The sequence below is a fragment of the Coenobita brevimanus genome, chromosome 66 (assembly GCF_032717465.1).
Source record: "Coenobita brevimanus isolate Jiangsu-jjx chromosome 66, ASM3271746v2, whole genome shotgun sequence".
NCBI lineage: Eukaryota > Metazoa > Arthropoda > Malacostraca > Decapoda > Coenobitidae > Coenobita > Coenobita brevimanus.
The window spans coordinates 18,371,140-18,388,653 of NC_137019.1; the positions used below are offsets into that span (position 1 = coordinate 18,371,140).

The window sequence follows — 17,514 nt, forward strand, 5'->3', positions numbered from 1 at the left end:
GTTAGTGATGCGGTCTGCGTGGCACGGCTGTCCAGGGGGTGTTGGTCTAACCGCCCACCCCCACAGCATCACCACCACGGCAAAACGACACGGCCCTTGAGATCTGACACCCCTCAGCATCCAGCTGTGTCATTTGTCAGATTATTACCCATAACTTAGATCTCTATGAAAATCAGATACGTAAGTGGGCTACCCGAATTAACCTTTTCGCAAGTACAGATGAAGCTGCACTTATTATTCCTTGCAAATAGCAAATGGCTGATTTTAGATATAAGAAAAATCTTCCATATGACTATCTATAACTGTTGGGACATCAAGAAAGGCTATCTGTGTTTTAGAAACACATCTAACCTTAAAAATAAGGAGTAAGTTCAAGTTGAAGAAACAGTCTACTCCTTCTTACTTCCCTATGCCTATCAGTGACACAGAAAGAGAGAGGCCCGGGTTGAGGTGTAGGTTTCTCAGCAACAAGAGAGGAGACCACTAGGCCCCCCTACCCACCCACAGGATAGCTTAGCGTCTTAGGCCACACGGCGTCTGGCCACACCGGAACAACCAAGACCGCACCCTGGCCCCCTCACTGGGCCTCTGGACAGGGGGCCATGCTGGCAGGAAGTATAGGATGAATGGGAGAAGGGCTGGGACCCCCCAGCATACAGTATACAAGAGAAATTCAAGCTGGGAAAGCGTCCCCACAGGCTGAAACACTACAGATGAACTGCAGCAGCTGAGATAAGTCGAAGTATGGAGATGTATTTAAATGCAAATACAAAAAGAAAATTTCTCGCAATAGTAAAAGTATGTGCAGGAAAAGAAAGTGATTAATGACGAACTGCAGTCAACTTAGGTAAATAGAGAAACAGATACAGGTATATAAGAGTAAGACAGTTACACAAATAAAAATAGAATTAAAGCGACAGATTGAGACAGTTTCAAAGACGGAGGGAGAAGCATAAATATATAGAACTAGCAGTACTTAGCAAAACCTCTATACGCTGAATCGACATCTCAGCACAAAAATCGATGCCAAATTGAAATGGCCAAGTAAAACTGACTAGAAGATGCGGTTCGCCTACCAGCCTTCACCTGCTGATTGTTTAATTGAGGGACGCACGCCTCTAATTACGGTGGTTTGGGGTTGTTAATTGTCGTTAGGGGCAGTCGTGGTCACTGGAGCACAGTCTGATGGGATGGACATATACCGGTATTTATGATGGCTTTTGGTAGGGTGGTTCGAGTTGGAGCACATTATTTTTGTTACTGAGGAAGAATGAGGGACTGACTAGAAGTGTCTGTGAATGAGGTGAAAGGTGAGAGGGGGTGGGGGAGACCGAAGATCACTTGGAGGGATGAGATGAAGGGCTTTATGAGAGAGGGACCTGTGAGGTGGAGAGAGGGAAGCCTGACAGCGGAAGACAGGGTGACGATTGTTTGCGGCCACCCCTTTCAGGAGTATGGCGTCTGGAGAAAAATAGATAGAGATAGATAGACTTTTGAACATGTTGGTATTAAAGATAAACTCTCTCTCTCTCTCTCTCTCTCTCTCTCTCTCTCTCTCTCTCTCTCTCTCTCTCTCTCCCTCTCTCTCTCTCTCTCTTTCAGCCTCCACCCACCAACAATGCCACCTAAACGACTCCCACACACTAAAAGCCAGAAGGGGCACTCTGTAAACACACTGACACATATAATTGGAGATTGAAAACGTTCGTGTGTTCGGGGAAGGAAGAAGGCGAGGTAGAAAACGTTTATTACTCTTTCCACGGAGGAGAAAACGTTTATAACTCTTTTCCACACTGACTCAAAGGCTTTATGGCCCACCCAGCACAATGACACGCTAATTTCAAAATTCTCCTCCCCCGTTTTTCGAAAAGCTTCCTGCTCCTCGGACAAGGCCACTACGTTCCATCATCTGGGTGTGGTATTCAAAGAGGTTCTTAGTCGATTTTTTACAGCGACAAAAAATTATTGTAGGTTTTGATAATTTGAAATAATTTATTGTGATGTTTTTTCTAATGTTCACTCTGATGTGTGTGTGTGTGTGTGTGTGTGTGTGTGTGTGTGTGTGTGTGTGTGTGTGTGTGTGTGTGTGTGTGTGTGTGTGTGTGTCAGAGAGAGAGAGAGAACTTAGTCCCAAGTAAGTTCGTAAATACCATCCCAATTCTAACAAAGCCGTCCCCAGCTGGAGCATCTTTTCTTCGCCTTTCTATCCTACTGCTGAAGGGGCGAAAATGTCTCGTGAGGGTCAACTGAGGGATTATATACAGTGTGGGGGCGTGTGGATCTTTTAGGATACAATAGTGGTCGCGTGGCTTCACTATTTATAACCTACAAAACGTACAAGCCAGCTCAATAATTCGTTTGAGGTTTCCAGCTAGACACGTGGATTCACTACAAAGCCTCTCGAGGTTAGGCAAAAGTCCCTCTCAATAATCCGTTTACAGTTCTGGGGTTCTAAGTCAGTAAAATGAGATGTCAACAAATTACCTTACTGATGATTAGCAAGAGCTCAGTATTGATGGGAACTCCAGGCCAAGTTAGAGTAAAAAGGGCATAATGACCGTAACTGTACACGCTGGACGTCCCGTTGTCTGAACCAGTTATCGAATCCATCTGAACAGGAGGTCGCCCACACACACACAAAGACCACGATCGGTGCATCTGTTCGAATCCCATATATCGGCGAGGATGGAGGCGGTATCTGTGAGAGATCGCAGGTCTCCTGCAGGGTGACATGGAGTAGGGCAGTCAGTCCAAAACGCATGGGTTTGGTGTGGTCATAAATTGGTTTACTTTGCGATGGGGGAATGATGTGAGAAGGGTAACGGGGAGAGGGACGGGAGAGATATGAGAGAAGAAAGGAGAAGAGAGGAGAGAAGAGACGAGAAGAGAACAAATTAGAAGAGCATCGAAGAAAAGAGAGAAAAGTGGAAAGGAAAGGAGAAGACAGCACAGGAGAGTAGAGGAAAAGCAAATAAGAGAGGAGGCTTCAGTAGGGAGAAAAGGAGGAAGGTCTTTAGCTGTGAGGGAGGGAGGGAAATTGAAGAAAGGAAGGCTTCAGGTGGGGGAAGGGGGGGGAGGGGGTGGAAGGAAAAAACTTCGACTGCAAGGAGGGAGAAAGTGGAGGAGGAAAAGCTTTCACAGGAGAGAAAATAATTAGAGGGGTTCCAGCATCCTCAATCTCACATCACATCACATCTCTCATAACCCCCTCACGTACACTACTTCCTGTGCTTGGATAACATCGACATGTATATAATTAAGAGATTAACTAAAGAGATATTTTATTATTAACTAAGGAGATATTTTTATTACCTGTCTTTAACTGGAAAATAACCTAACTTTTATTATTATTATTCCTGGTTAAAAGAAGGAATATGGTGATATAATATGATTCTCTCTCTCTCTTTCTCTCTCTCTCTCTCTCTCTAAGCCTATGGCAAAACCAAACCAGTACAGGAGAAAGGAAATTTGAGTCCCAATGAACACATAACCCTACATCGCGACAGCCAGCCCGCATGCCCGCAGAAGCCCCCCCTCCCCCATTCTTTCCGCTCTGTCGATATCTTAGAGAAGCCTTAGAACCTTCGGAGGTCCAAGGGAGGGAAGGTAGAAAGGGGGAAAAGGTTCCTACGTAGGGGATATGTAAGGTTCAATAGGGTTTAACTTCTGTATGGGGCTCCTGATAACTCTATGATCTAAATGAATTGTCTGGATGGATTCAGAGCCTAAAACCTGCTGCTCCCGCCTCCTCAAGTGGGCATGAATTCTCTTTTTGTGTCTCTCTGTTAATTTGGATTTTTATGTATTTGTTCTCCTGTTTGTCCATTCATTGCCTTTCTTCGTTTCCTTTTGCTTTTCCCTTCCCCTTTCCTCATTCATCTCTCTCTCTCTCTCTCTCTCTCTCTCTCTCTCTCTCTCTCTCTCTCTCTCTCTCTCTCTCTCTCTCTCTCTCTCTCTCTCTCTCTCTCTCTCTCTCTCGTACTGTGGCATGGGACGTCTCAAGTAGCTTGCTGAAAGAAGGTGGAATTCGTTCTTGACCTAAATCGCCCACATCCCAAACACACTGAAGGCCTATGTTCCTCTTTAAAGGCTCACATGCACCTCTTCCTTACTAACCGTGTTTCCCATATGGCATATTCTTTTATAAATTGTCCAAATACACTGCACTATGTCGACATTTAGAAGGTAATTGTTACATACATGAGAGAATGTTATTCAAAATGTGTAATAAATCGCAATGGAAGAAATGCTAGAAAGCCTGTGAGAGTACGTACCGTATATGAACATTGCATACACGAAAATAAATAAGTAAAATTAGAATTTAACGCTAAACAAGAGATGCTACAAAGCCTCCCAAGTCCAAGACGGGAATATGGCCTCCAGCTGGATTTGGGCGCTGGTAAATTGATCATGTCTGGCAAGGGCGTCGCGTCACCTGGTCCGCGTGTTATGTGCCGCGGGCCACCACGACCTGCGCCACCGCAAGAGCCCCCTCCCCTGCCCCCTTATGAGTCCCCCCACCAGCCCCCAGTAAGATTCCCCCCGCCCACCATTTCACCGCGGCACACTCTTACCGCAACCATATAATAATCTTATCACGGACAGACGGCATTGGTACGTGGATTTACGGCAGCACGTGCGGTCCTAGCGGGTTGCCTAAGATTGGTTTCTGTTTGCCCGTTGAAATCCCCTTATTTCAGTAGATCGTAGGCGGGGAGGGGGTGGGGGGTCGCAGCATCTTTTCCGTGTCGATTTATTTCCCATATCACAACTGACCATTCTCTGTTGTTTAACTTCTGTCATTTTAATGCCAGCATTGTTGCACCCATAGAATACAAAAGGATGGTGAGGCGTAATGTACTGACTAAATAATTAAGGAACAGGTGTTCAGTGATCTTCCAAGCCATTTAACATGCGATCCTAGGAGGTTTTCCTGTATCTCTTTCTTACCAGTTTACTTTATATGGCGCATTAATGCTTTCGTCAGTTGATATATTTACAGCCTGTGTCGAAATTAATGATATACAGTAAGGAAATATTATGTTGTAATAAGTAAAACAAGTCGCTTAGGAAGAAGCCTTATTGTAGATATATAGGTCCAAAGGAGAGATCGTTTTCTATGTGTCCATTGAAGTTTCCAGGAGTGACAACCTCTGACCCTCATATCAGCAGCTGGCCCGATCCTTGCCCCATCATCAATCACCGACTCCGCCTGGTCTAGAGCCGACCCAGAGAGCTAAAGTCCGGTGTAGGACCTACCCAGAGAGCTAAAGCCTGTTACAGAGCATATCAAGAGAGCTACATCTTGATACAGTGCAGTCCAAGAGCTATCGCCTGGCAGAGCCAACCAAGAGAGCCAGTGTCTGATATACAGCAGAACAAGAGCGCTTATTCAGGCCTGTTAAGGAGCTTACTGCGAGAGCTACAGTTTGGTATAGAGCAGTCCAAGACAGCTACAGCTTGGTTATTGAGCTGACATAGACAGCCGAAGCCTGGTTATAGACCATAACCAGACAGCCTCCAAAGAGGTGACCCTAAAATGCTTAAGACTTTTCTGGGGTTAGTTTTGGCGAGGCCGTGTGGTCAGAGAGGTGTCGGGTTCCTCACTGTGGGCCTTACAGAAGACAATGGCAGGAAGTGGAGAGGGGCTCCTCCTCTGACACCAAGAATCCTGCCTGAACAACTATATCCCGCCAACACCCAGGGGAATAGCAATCTTCTAACCCCATTCTTATCAGGTTTCTATTTTGTCAAGATCAACTACCGGGTTAATTAAGCGGCTTTGAATGCAAATGAAGGTGTGTCTTACGGTACTAAGAAAACAGACACTACCTGAGTCGGTCAGTCACCAGCATTTACCCCCAGCCTACTGATTTTCAACTGTCAGGATCAGTTACTGGGAAAACTGGGAGACTTTGAATGCAAATGGAACTGTACTTAATGATACCAAGGATGCTTTTTGGTTCGCAAGCCGTACCGATCAAGGAGAAAATTAAAATAACTCAACTCCCAGACGATCCAGTATTTGTGTAGGGACGACTAATGACGAGGAAGTTTAAAGGAAGCTGGTAAGAAACTGTGGCCAACGATGCCTAAGGCGTAGACGTGGGTTCACCAGCTGTACTTAGAGCATCATTAGGTAAGAAAACTCAAAATCAGGACTGCCCACCCTGCCCACAGACTCTCTCTTTCTCCCTCGCTCACCACCTGGCCTTAGACTCTCTCTCTCTCTCTCTCTCTCTCTCTCTCTCTCTCTCTCTCTCTCTCTCTCTCTCTCTCTCTCTCTCTCTCCACACACACACACACACACACCACTTCATTGAGGTATACATTATCTTGAACTCTACTTATCTTCCCCTACCCCCCCTCCTACACGCTCACACATCCAGGCACACCATCTTAAGGACCAGAGCAGACGTTGGACCCACCCTGAGGCAGACCATTTTCCGCTGTCTCAAATCACCCACGTCATACTTTCCCTCTTCTCAGGAAGGCCCAAGTCAATTCACCTCCTACCCTCGCTGACGATCAATCAAGGCCACATGTCCGCCTATCGCCGCCGGTGACCTTCAAGGAGACTGTCTTTTGATGTTTTACACGTAGTTTGTGAACCAGATGAATTTCTTAATAATATCGTAATATCGACTCTGGTAAGGAGTGTGAGATATTTGATATTGCAGTGTTCTCATGGTTGATACGATGCTTACAGGAACGAATTCAGTTGTTACATACTTCACTGCGTTTATCTATAAAAAAAAAAAAAAAAAAAAAAAACTAATAACCTTCTGGCTGCAAATTAACTCCTCTGAATTTTGTTCCGACTAACGACAGACGATTTTACTATCCTCTTGAGAAACCTAGGACACCAAGAATCTTGAAACAAGAATACAGAGCTTCTTATATGGTTAAAGCTCACGACGGAAACCCACTACAAGAAAAGAATTCAACTGTTTTGCACTGGCCAGTAACTTATGAGGCGATTCTACACAGCAAGTTCCAAGGCAGTAATATCACCTACATTTAAGGTTAGCATTGTATACCCCCATACGGACCACCTTCCTTCCACATCACCACACAAAGGATATTAATTTCTCTTCTCCTCAGGGGACGGCTATTTTTAATCTCTCTCATTCTGTCTCTTTTTTTTTTTCTCCTCGCTCTCTTTCTTTCTCTCAGAGGCGGCGGCAAAAATGCGGTACAGAAAAAGGTGGGTCTTGACGGGTCGGTGATTTACCTCCAGCGTTCCCTTTTACCGGGAGTCACTGAGGGGCTTACTCTAGGTGGCACAGGAGCCTTCCTAGCACTCCATCCTTAGCGATTTATTTTACATTCTGAGCCACAATATCCATAACTTCCATTAAGAGTCATACTGTACGTGACATGGGAGGCTTCGTAGCACCTCTTCCTTAGCCATTTATTTCCATAATACACCACAGTACTGTCCTCTTTCTTTTGGAGTAAGATTGATTTCATAGCACCTCTTCCTTGGCGAGTTATACTTCATCACTATACTCCTTTCCCACTAATTTGGCCTAAAATTGCCATCCCTTTATCTGCAGTGCTGGCCTGCAACAAAATTGACACCAGAATATGATGCCAGTCACGAAGTACTACGGGAATGTTCCAGAGCCGTAGAACCGTCCAATAGCCACTGAGCTGTAACTAGGATATGGTGCTAGTTACGAAGAAGTGCTATGAAAAGATTGCTGAGCCGTAGGATTACCTTATTCTGCCGCTGATCTACGGGAATTAAACTGAAAAAAGACGAAACTCTGGGCCAAGTTAGAATTAAAACAGTATCTATATAAGACGCCACTGTCGCACGTAGACAAGGTGTTGGCTCCCAGGAAATATTTTGTGGGCAGAGGGAAGGGAGAACAAGTGATTTATTCCCAGCTGCCCTAATTTTGCAAGTGAATGGCCTTGGACGTGAGACTGCGAGGAGTAAATGCGCTCATTCATTTGCAAAATCGGGCAAAAAGTGTCGGGGTCCGGGGGTAGGGCGGAACTTTTTCATGTTTTTTTGATCCAAGTCTTGACAAGTGGAGTAGTTTTTGCTGCCTGTGTGAGGGAAGTGGGGGGAGGGGGGAAGGAAAGGAGAATGAAAAGGTAGAAGGGGCGGGAAGGAGGAGAGAGATGGGATACAAGAGAGTGAGTGAGAGAGAGAGAGAGAGAGAGAGAACAGGAAGGAAGAGAAGAGCGATGGTATTGGACTGTGAAAGCATAGGAATGAGGAATCAGAAAATTAAGGATGAAAGAAAAAGGAGGAAATCGAAGGAAAGAAGACGGAAGGAGAAAGAAAGAAAGAAAGAAAAAAAAAAAGAGGTAGAGAAGGAGGGGTTGGGCAGAAGAGTCGGGTAACTCCAGGTGTTGGGGAAAGGGCAAAGGATTTTTTAAGCAGGGTGAGGAGCACATGAGCATAAAAAGAAGATAATATGAATGCTTTATGTCTGAATTAACCCTGTACCCACGACTACAGATGGATGAAGAGAGACAGATGGACAGTTAAATACAAAGATAGACAGACAGATGAATAGATAGATACAGATGAGTATAGATGGGTAGGTATGTTGGTAATTCAGTAGGTATCCGTCACTGTTTACCTGTATCAATCTCCCTATCTGTATTTATATTTTTACGAACCTATTTATTTTATACGTAGATAAATATACCCAGCAGGGCCCATAGGCAGACTGACATAGGTAAGCGGATACAACAGATACCTTTTCCCTAAACTGTAAACAAGAGTACAGTTTACATAAGGAAAAATAAAAAAAGGCTTGCCATCAAAACGAACTCTGCGGGAAAAAAAAAAAAAAAAACGCACTTCAAAGACCAGCGTGAGAAAAGTTGCAGAAAAGAGAGCTCTCGTAAGGCAAAGAAGGCGACAGGAGATTGAGTATCCAGAATGCTGCGTAACAGAAAGGATTTGGAGGCGGAAGAAAAAGCGTGAGAAAAAAGTGTGCAAGGGTGCAGAGGAGGAAGGGGGTTCGAAGTTAGGGTGAGGAGGAGGGTGAGAAGGGGGAGGGCGTATGGAGGGAAGGGGAGTGGAGGAGGAGGGGGAGAGAGAGAGAGGAAAGGGAGGATGAGGTTAATCAGAAGAGAAGGGAGGGAATCAAGAAGAGATGGGGTGGGAAAAAAAGAAAAGGAAAGGGAGCAAGAAGTGGAAGAGGAGAGGGGGAGGACGAAAAGAGAAGTGGGTGAGAGAGGAAAAGAAGAGAAAGCTCAGGAGGAAAGGTTCTAAACTTCCCATTTTCCTAGCAACATCCCCCACTCTTCATTCTCGTCACATTCATAGAGTCGACTTTGGGTGGGGAGGGGGGGAGCATTATGTCCGCTGGTTAGGGTGATTTTACTACCTTTCCACGTTAAAGTGTTTGCAGGCAGAGTAGTTTGATGGTCCTTGGGTCTAAGAGGGAAGGCTTGTTACTTCATTAGCCTTCTGTGTGTGTGTGTGTGTGTGTGTGTGTGTGTGTGTGTGTGTGTGTGAAGGAAACACCCACCTAACTTTGTCTGTTATATCTGCCTTGTAATATTAAATGCAGAGGCCCATATGATCCGTTACATCATTAGCTTTCTATGTATTTGTGTTTGTATGTCTATGTGCGCGAGGCGACCACCCATCCGACAGAAGGGGAGACCAAAGAAAAGAATGAAAAAACGGTCCTGGGGGCCCATTCCGAAGCCTCTTTGGTCACCTTTTCATTGCAGTTTATTGCTTCGTTCAACAAGGGGCGATCGAGAGACCAAAGGCTCCGGAAGGCATCGTAGGCCTATACATGTCCAGGTGATGTATATCGCTTTAAAAGTCGATATAAATTAGTAGGCATAAAACCGAGGGGTGACACGGATATTAAGGACGGTGGGAACTGGGTAGGAAGAAGACAGGGCACTAGTTATAAAAGATTTTAGCACATTTACAGAACAAGCGAGTCTCCATCAGGAGTTAACTGTTATCACAAATCCTTTATTTTTCTATTTACTTCATCATTTTAATAAACGAACCATATGCAGGAAAAGACTGTACTCCGTTCACTTTGAATAGCCGTAGATTTGCCATCTTTCCAACTTGAATGCTGAGCTATATCAAGAGATTAACATTAAAATATGCTGCTAGTCAGGAAGTAATATAGCAAGGATGCAAAGCCGTTGTACTGTACGAGTATTGTCGTATTCTGTCCCTGAGCTACAGTATTAAGCTGCAAAAGTATGAAAATATCCGTCATGTTAAGATGAATGGGCTATAGTAAGAAAATGAGATTAGGGGTCTGGGAGAGTTTATAAATATGAACTCATGATGGCGGGCGACAACCTACCCACGGACAAGACCACGGACACACCCGCCTCGTACTTTATGCTAATCACGGTCTTTTGCTCTCAATTTACTTAGGACACCGAGCTATCTGCGTCGGGCGATGGGTCGGGCAGCTGGGCCTATAACGTAATGCCCCAGTGTTTAGTGAGTGAAATGATACCTAATGGTTCATCCCATCAGGTTTCCTTGGCCACTGAATACAGTTGCCTACATTAAATTAGGATATTGTGCGTAGGGAAGCAATAAATTAACGTAAAGCCTCAGGAATATGTAACTTGTGAAATGATACCCGGTGGATCATCCCATTAGCTTTCCTTGGTCATGAAGAGCCTTGCCTGTGATATCTAATTACAATATTGTGCGTAGGGTGCCAATAAATGAAGGGGATTAGCAGTAAGGACAGAGGCACCTGGAGGTGGTTTTCTTGAGGCCACCTCTCATAGAATGCGACGTTAGGCAGTGGATGGACAGAAGAATGATAGACGGATAGACTGATTGACAGATGGACAGATGGATAATCTGGTATACGCTACAGGTCTCCTCATAAGAATTTCGTCAACCAAAATACAATCGCTCCCAAGGATTCTACCAGCGGTGGGGAAGAGGGGAACATATAGATAAGGCAGGCTCAGCTGCATATTATATTGGTGTAATAGAATCCATCAGTAAGAAACGAGAATCTGTCACTGACAATGCTTCTGCCATCTGAAAAAGAATCCACCGCTCACAGGGATTCTACTGGCGTTGGGGACGAAGGGAACATCTAGATAAGACTGACCCACCGGCACGTTATATCGGCCTACACTTGGCGAGGTGGAGTGCAGGGCGACAGAATACGAAAAAGTGGGACCCAGGCGGCTGATATATTCAAATGCTAATTGCCGAATGGTGCAGTCCAAAACCCTGGGGGGGCTAAATAAACCAACGATGACCCTTTGGAGGAGATGCAAGGGGAGGAAAAAATAGTAAGAAGGAAAGAAAGAACGAAGGAAGGAAGGAAGGAAGGGAGGGAGGGAGGTTCCTAAATAAATGAATGTTGACCCTTTGGAAGAGAAGCAGAGGGTGGAAGAAAGGAAGAAGAGTAGGAAGAAAGGATGGAGGCTAAATAAAATGAACGTTGACCCTTTGGACGAGAAGCGAAGGATGGCAGGAAGAAAGGCAGCAAGGAGGAAGGCTAGTAAACAAACGATGACCCTTTAGAAGAGATGCAAGGGGAAGAGGAAATGGAGGGAGGAAAGAAGGAAGGAAGGAAGAGCATAGCTAAACGGAGCAGAAAGGCCTCGGGTGATAAAAACCTGGACAAAGAAGAGGATTGAGGATTGCAAGGACCTCCATAGGCCACTTTTCAAGGGCTCGAAGAGGTCTAAACTGTCGCGACGAAAAAGGAAAGAATGAAAGTTTATTTTCAGGAAGAATACAAATGTACCCTTAAACAACGACTAAAAAGATGAACAAAGAGGAGTAGGAAGGATTACGCGGATATCCAGAGTCGATGATTTGTAAGTCTCTAATGAGCTGAATAAAATCGTCAGAAGAGAGCAAAAATATAATACGAAATACGTCCCCGTTTAACTTCCCATGCCTTAATTTTTACAACTACCCATCCCAGGAAATAGTACAAAAGAATGGATAAAGAGAAAGTATAATCACTGGTGCAACAATAAACGACATTCACTTTAAAGAAAATAGAAATGTCCCTCAAACCCCGACCACCTACCAAGACTTATCCCTTCCAACTGCTCCTTTCGGAATCTAATAAAAAACTTGGATAAAGGGGAAATAAGCTCATCCCCGCTGTAAAAGAGCCCATGAACTGTAGTGAGAAGGCAGCGAATGAGAAAAATCCACCCAAAGAGGCTGTTTATCGCCTCGTCTGGAAGGGATTTACCCCCCTCCCCCCAACTCTATTTTTTGCCCCTTCCCTGGAGCCCAGAAGTTCTCCGACAGTACGTGGCACACACCTTCACATGTCACCATCTCGGCGCTAATACCCATCATCCATGTTCAGTGCATGTTACGGCTGTCTCATTCATGGCTGGTGTGATGTTATTAGCGTGTATTCAAATTACATGTCGGTAGGTCTTTCGAAGATCAGAAAAATTTATTTTAATGAAGTGTATATCAATTATCTCCCCGAACTCGCGCCCTTTCAAACAGCAGATCGCTTCACTCAGTGTCCAGAGAATGGCTTCACTGAACACTTGACCACTACCTCCCGTAACTGTTTGCACACAAGAAAGCAGAGGACGGTCGTTGGGATGAGAGAGAGGAAAAAAAAAAAAAAAAAAGTGTTTTTTTTTATATCACTTGGCATAAAAAATGAAGGTCACAAGAAAAGAACTGCATCTCTTCCGTTACCGAAATAGGATCCAATCTCTTCCTTTTCACATCCCAACAGATTCTTTTTTTGTTAACTCTCTTCAGCTTGAGTACGTCTTTATTTTACTTTTCTTGTTACCAGACTTATTATATTCAGTTGAGGGGATAGCTGTGTGTGTGTGTGTGTGTGTGTGTGTGTGTGTGTGTGTGTGTGTGTGTGTGTGTGTGTGTGTGTGTGTGTGTGTGTGTGTCTTAAATTCAGTAGGCCCAAGGAAAAGAAAAAATTCTCTTCCGAAACTCAATTAGGATCGAACATCTCTCGAAATGTCAGCAGACTCTTTTTGTTAACAGTTTTGGGTTGGAGAGCAGAATTGATTCTTTGTTTTTGCTTTAACCATCATGCATACGACTTTGGGTATTACTGTTCGTGAGAGTTCTTGTCCAGTTGCGTAGCCAGGGGGATGGCCAAGGTGGCCCTAGCTTCCCCTAAATTAACCCGGCAATCTCAGATTTGCGAGGGAACACCCAAGGATCCCCCACGAGGAGTTTTCCTTTGGCTACCTCATAAGTAAGCTTGGCCATTCTTCTTAAAAATTCCAGCTACATCACTTCCGTCAGTTCCTGGTAAAACCTATCTCTGGCTGATTAACATCATATAGAAAGAGCAAGAATTTAAGAAAAATGACATCATCATGATCCCCTCACGCCGTGCAACATGAGTAATGGTCTGCCATCATTCTCTGGCGTAGCATGACAAGGGCACATGGCCAGCCCGGAAGGCCACATCTCCAACCCAGCATTACAGTGTGCATTGTCCCTTAGGCTTCATTCTTCCTCTCCCTTCCAGCCCGGCCCTCCCTGTCAAGCCGAACAAATTGTCTTCTAATGTAGTTTTTTGCCTTTTAACCTGCATTTATTTACACAAAGCGGGGATTTTTTTCCATCCTTCCCCCCTTCCTAATGGTATAGGGTCGAGGCTTCTCAGGCCACCATACAAGGAGATGTGATTGCATTCGTCAAGGGCCCCAACCCACACTGAAGAAAGCGTATTTGTCACGAATGTCGAGGCCTCTCCCCCATCCTTCCTCCCCCTCCCGTCACGTGAACATCCTCATACCTACCCCGAGTGCGTATGCCGACTTGATTTAGGTTGGTTGGGGTGAATTTTGGGCCCCATAGTAATTATGATCAGCAGCATCCTAACCCTATCCCTTCATCATCATCCAATCTCCCAATCCCCCCTCCCCCTTTTTTTCCCCTTGATTTTTACACTTCACACTACTGCGATTTGTTCAAATGAAAGAAACTATACCCACTTGTCAAAAATGTGTTTATTGTGAAGAAACGCCAATTCGGTATGACCTGGAGCCTCATTCTCATTAATTTACGGGGTGGGAGGGATCTAGAAACAGGAACAGGAAAACAGAAAAATAGAGAATTATCATGCAGAACTTTTTCTACTGTCGTGTTTGATTCTCCAACCTTTCAAGACAATTATCGCACAGGAAATCATCATCACCATCATCATCATGTCCAAAACCCAAGTTTTACTTCAATGAGATGGATAGGATAAACTGTCAGGTGGAGGAAAGCAAGAATTATAAAATAAATCATATTTTCAGTCACTCATTATTCCTCTCGGATTTTTAAATCAGCGTGAATCATCCTTATATACTCTCGGGATCATCCTTATATAACGGGATCATGGCCAAGTCAGAGTAATGCAGGGTAATACATGAGGTTGGTTGTGTAAGGAGGCAGCAGCTACTTTACTATGCCAACAAGAGTTAATGGAAGAGGCTGGGTGGGAGTGTAACCCGAGACGCCCCCAGCCTGTCAGAGGGGCCGCACGCTTCTGAACTTCAGGTGTCCCTTATGCCAGTGTCCGTCACCCACCAGTACCTCTGAATACACACAGAATTGGCCTACACTCGAGGGTACATAGGCCACATCTGCTCCGGGCCATCTCTCACTCCCGGCGCTGTAAGTGGCATAGGAAACTGCGTTGGACCTATTCCTAAGCGTTATGTCCTGTGCATTTTTGCATCCCCTTGTGTGTTATTATTATCGTTTTAATATTTGCATGGTTTGCATAACTAATATTCAAGGTACTGAGGTATAATGTGCAGGATAAGTCGCCAAGGAAGACTTACTACGAAATCTCCAAATTCACCCAGAATACGGCCAATATCAACACTCCCAGCCAAGTCTAGTCTGGTCTGAGCCCCTAAGTCAAGCCAGGCGTGAAGCTACTGCTGGTGGTGGTGGGTCCAACCAGACGTGTACTCCGATAAATGGTTATTATCGTGCAATCAACTAGAGGCTGTAAGTGCATTTGTCCCATATAAAATACACCGGCCGCTAGTAAAAGTTCTATGGGACTCCAGCCAGTTTTGATAGGTTGTATTCAAGTCCATCTGGTGGGCTAGGCGCGCGCTGGTTGGCTGGTGACGGGTGCCAGCTGGAGGTCCTCGCCCTCCTATTGGCCACTGGAACGCGCCAGGAAGCGGGTGCCTACATGTACGAAGTATTATCAAGTGAACGAAACCTGCCACACTTAAAATCATCCCCGAAGAACTTTACCTTACAGAATATTCTTTGTAGTATAATATCCAAGTACACAGGTAATATGATTGAACTTTATAGCCCAGTTTAGTACAACGGGACAATGCAATAGCAAGTGGGTGCCTACATGTGCGAAGTATTATCAGGTGAACGAAACTCGACTCTCATACAACCCCTGAGAACTTTACCTTGCAGGATTTTAACTTAGGTGTACTATCCAGGTAAAAGCAGAATATTAACCAACATTGTAGACTTCTGTTACAGTGGGATCGCCTCCTACACATGTAACTCAGCTTGATTAATAGCATCCTTGAAAACTTTGCCTTACATAATATTCACTTGGGTACAATATCCATGTAACACAAATATATTGTCTAACATTTTACTCAAGTATAGTACAGTGGGGTAACAACACACACACACACACACACACACACACACACACACACACACACATGTCGCAGGCTCGACGCTCATTGGCCCATCGATCGTGTGGGTCCCCAGCAATTCGTTCGGGTCGGTGATGTTGCGCAGCAATATGATAGCGTCATGCCACAGTACATTACTAAATACACTAACAAATACGGATCAAAATGTGGTTGCATTTTTGCATTTTGTACTATACTGCAGGTCGGAAATTACAAGTGTAGAGCAGTGTGAGTCAAGCCACTGAGGACAAAAAAAAACCACCCCCCTTCCTCTCTCTCTCTCTCTCTCTCTCTCTCTCTCTCTCTCTCTCTCTCTCTCTCTCTCTCTCTCTCTCACTATATATATATATATTTTATATAAAATACACGAGTATACTGTATATGTATGTACTTGTATATATGTATATATTTTATGACTCCCTCCTCTCCTTCTCACCTACCCCTACCCCCCTTACCAGTCCACCCCAGCTCCTACCAGTGGTCACCCCGCACCCCGTCCACAGTTGAAAGGACCCACGTGCGCGAGAGGGGGATTTTTTGGTTATAATGAGCATTGCCTAATAATAATAATATATCCGGCACAATGAAAGCGGGACCCTTGTCAGATAAGCCCCAGCAGCTGTCTGCTCGTCGCCTTTGTTTTTATCGCTGGTGTCATACAAGGGGGCTAATATGACACGATAACAGTGATTGATTCGTTGGGACAAGTGGATAGTAAAAATGTTTAGGAGAAAAACATAGCAAAGAGAACTATGAAAACTGGGCCTCTGAAGGTGTAACAAATGCCCTTAATTTTTAAGGCAATTTATGGAACACATGTTATTTATGAGATGTGATTAGCCTGCATCCCTTATTACTGAGTGAAGTTAGCAAGGATGCAGGAAGATCAGACAAGTTCCAGCATCATCAAACACTTCAAATAATTAGTCAAAACTGGGGGATAGTCCATACCATCGTGCACTCGGTTTTGGTGATATTTATCTAAGTTCTTCATTTTCGCCAACATTTCGAACAAAATCATTAAAGAGTTCAGTGTGTCTAAAGACAGGGAAATAAAGACTGTGATCTCTTTCCACCGATTTTCTCCTTTACACGATACTTCAGCCACTATCAGATTTGCTCGAGTGGGGAACATAGCTCAACACTGGTTATCTGGAGCATCGGGAGGTTCAGTATCAGTAACATCAGCAACGCAAATACCGGTGCTTGTGTCCCTCACTGTTAATGGCAGTTAAGCGCAGAAATCAACATCACCACTGAGTACAGCCGAAAAACTTTGCATCAGGATGTTATCGTTATGTACCGTTCACCCATCTACAAAAAGAGGTGTCTTGATTACGTACTCCTGTTACATTTATATTTCCTTCATCACCTGAAAAATTGTAATTATCCCAAATTAAGTATGGTCCACAGGCAGACGAGCTAATTCAGTTTTCATGAAACCTTCATAATGAATAGGTTTTATACTTCAGCTCGAGTGGGCTGTCCTAAGCTTCAAAAATCGTCTTATGGGAACAAGAATCACATCCATACAGGGATATTATCGTTACTAAGGTGAAGCAGAGGGAATACTGATGTAACAGGTGTAATTCTGTTTTAACAGATGCATAACAGATAACTAACATACGAAAGAGTACATAATTAAGACACTCATTTTGACGTGAAGTTCCCGGGTCTACAAGCAGTTCGGCGTACTCACCAGTGATGGCCTGGGCGAGGAAGCCGGTGGCGAACTTTCTGATGTCAGCTGGGTGGCGGCTGAGGCACGGCACCCGGCAGATGAGGTGGTCCACGAAGTCAAAGGCCGTGATGGGTGACAGATCCCAGCCCAGCTTGGAGATCACTAACAGTTCCCAAGCCTGGAATGGAGAAGAAAAGACTGTTTTA

At 44.6% G+C, this 17,514-nt stretch overlaps 1 protein-coding gene across 1 annotated transcript in view; it reads right to left on the bottom strand.

Moving 5' to 3' along the window:
• Window positions 1–17,514, bottom strand: part of LOC145405255 (G1/S-specific cyclin-D2-like) — a 76,199-nt gene that overhangs the window by 26,142 nt on the left and 32,543 nt on the right. The window contains exon 3 of the mRNA XM_080276673.1: window positions 17,327–17,486. Coding sequence (XP_080132799.1) covers window positions 17,327–17,486 — 160 coding nt within the window. The remainder of the gene's footprint in view (window positions 1–17,326; window positions 17,487–17,514) is intronic.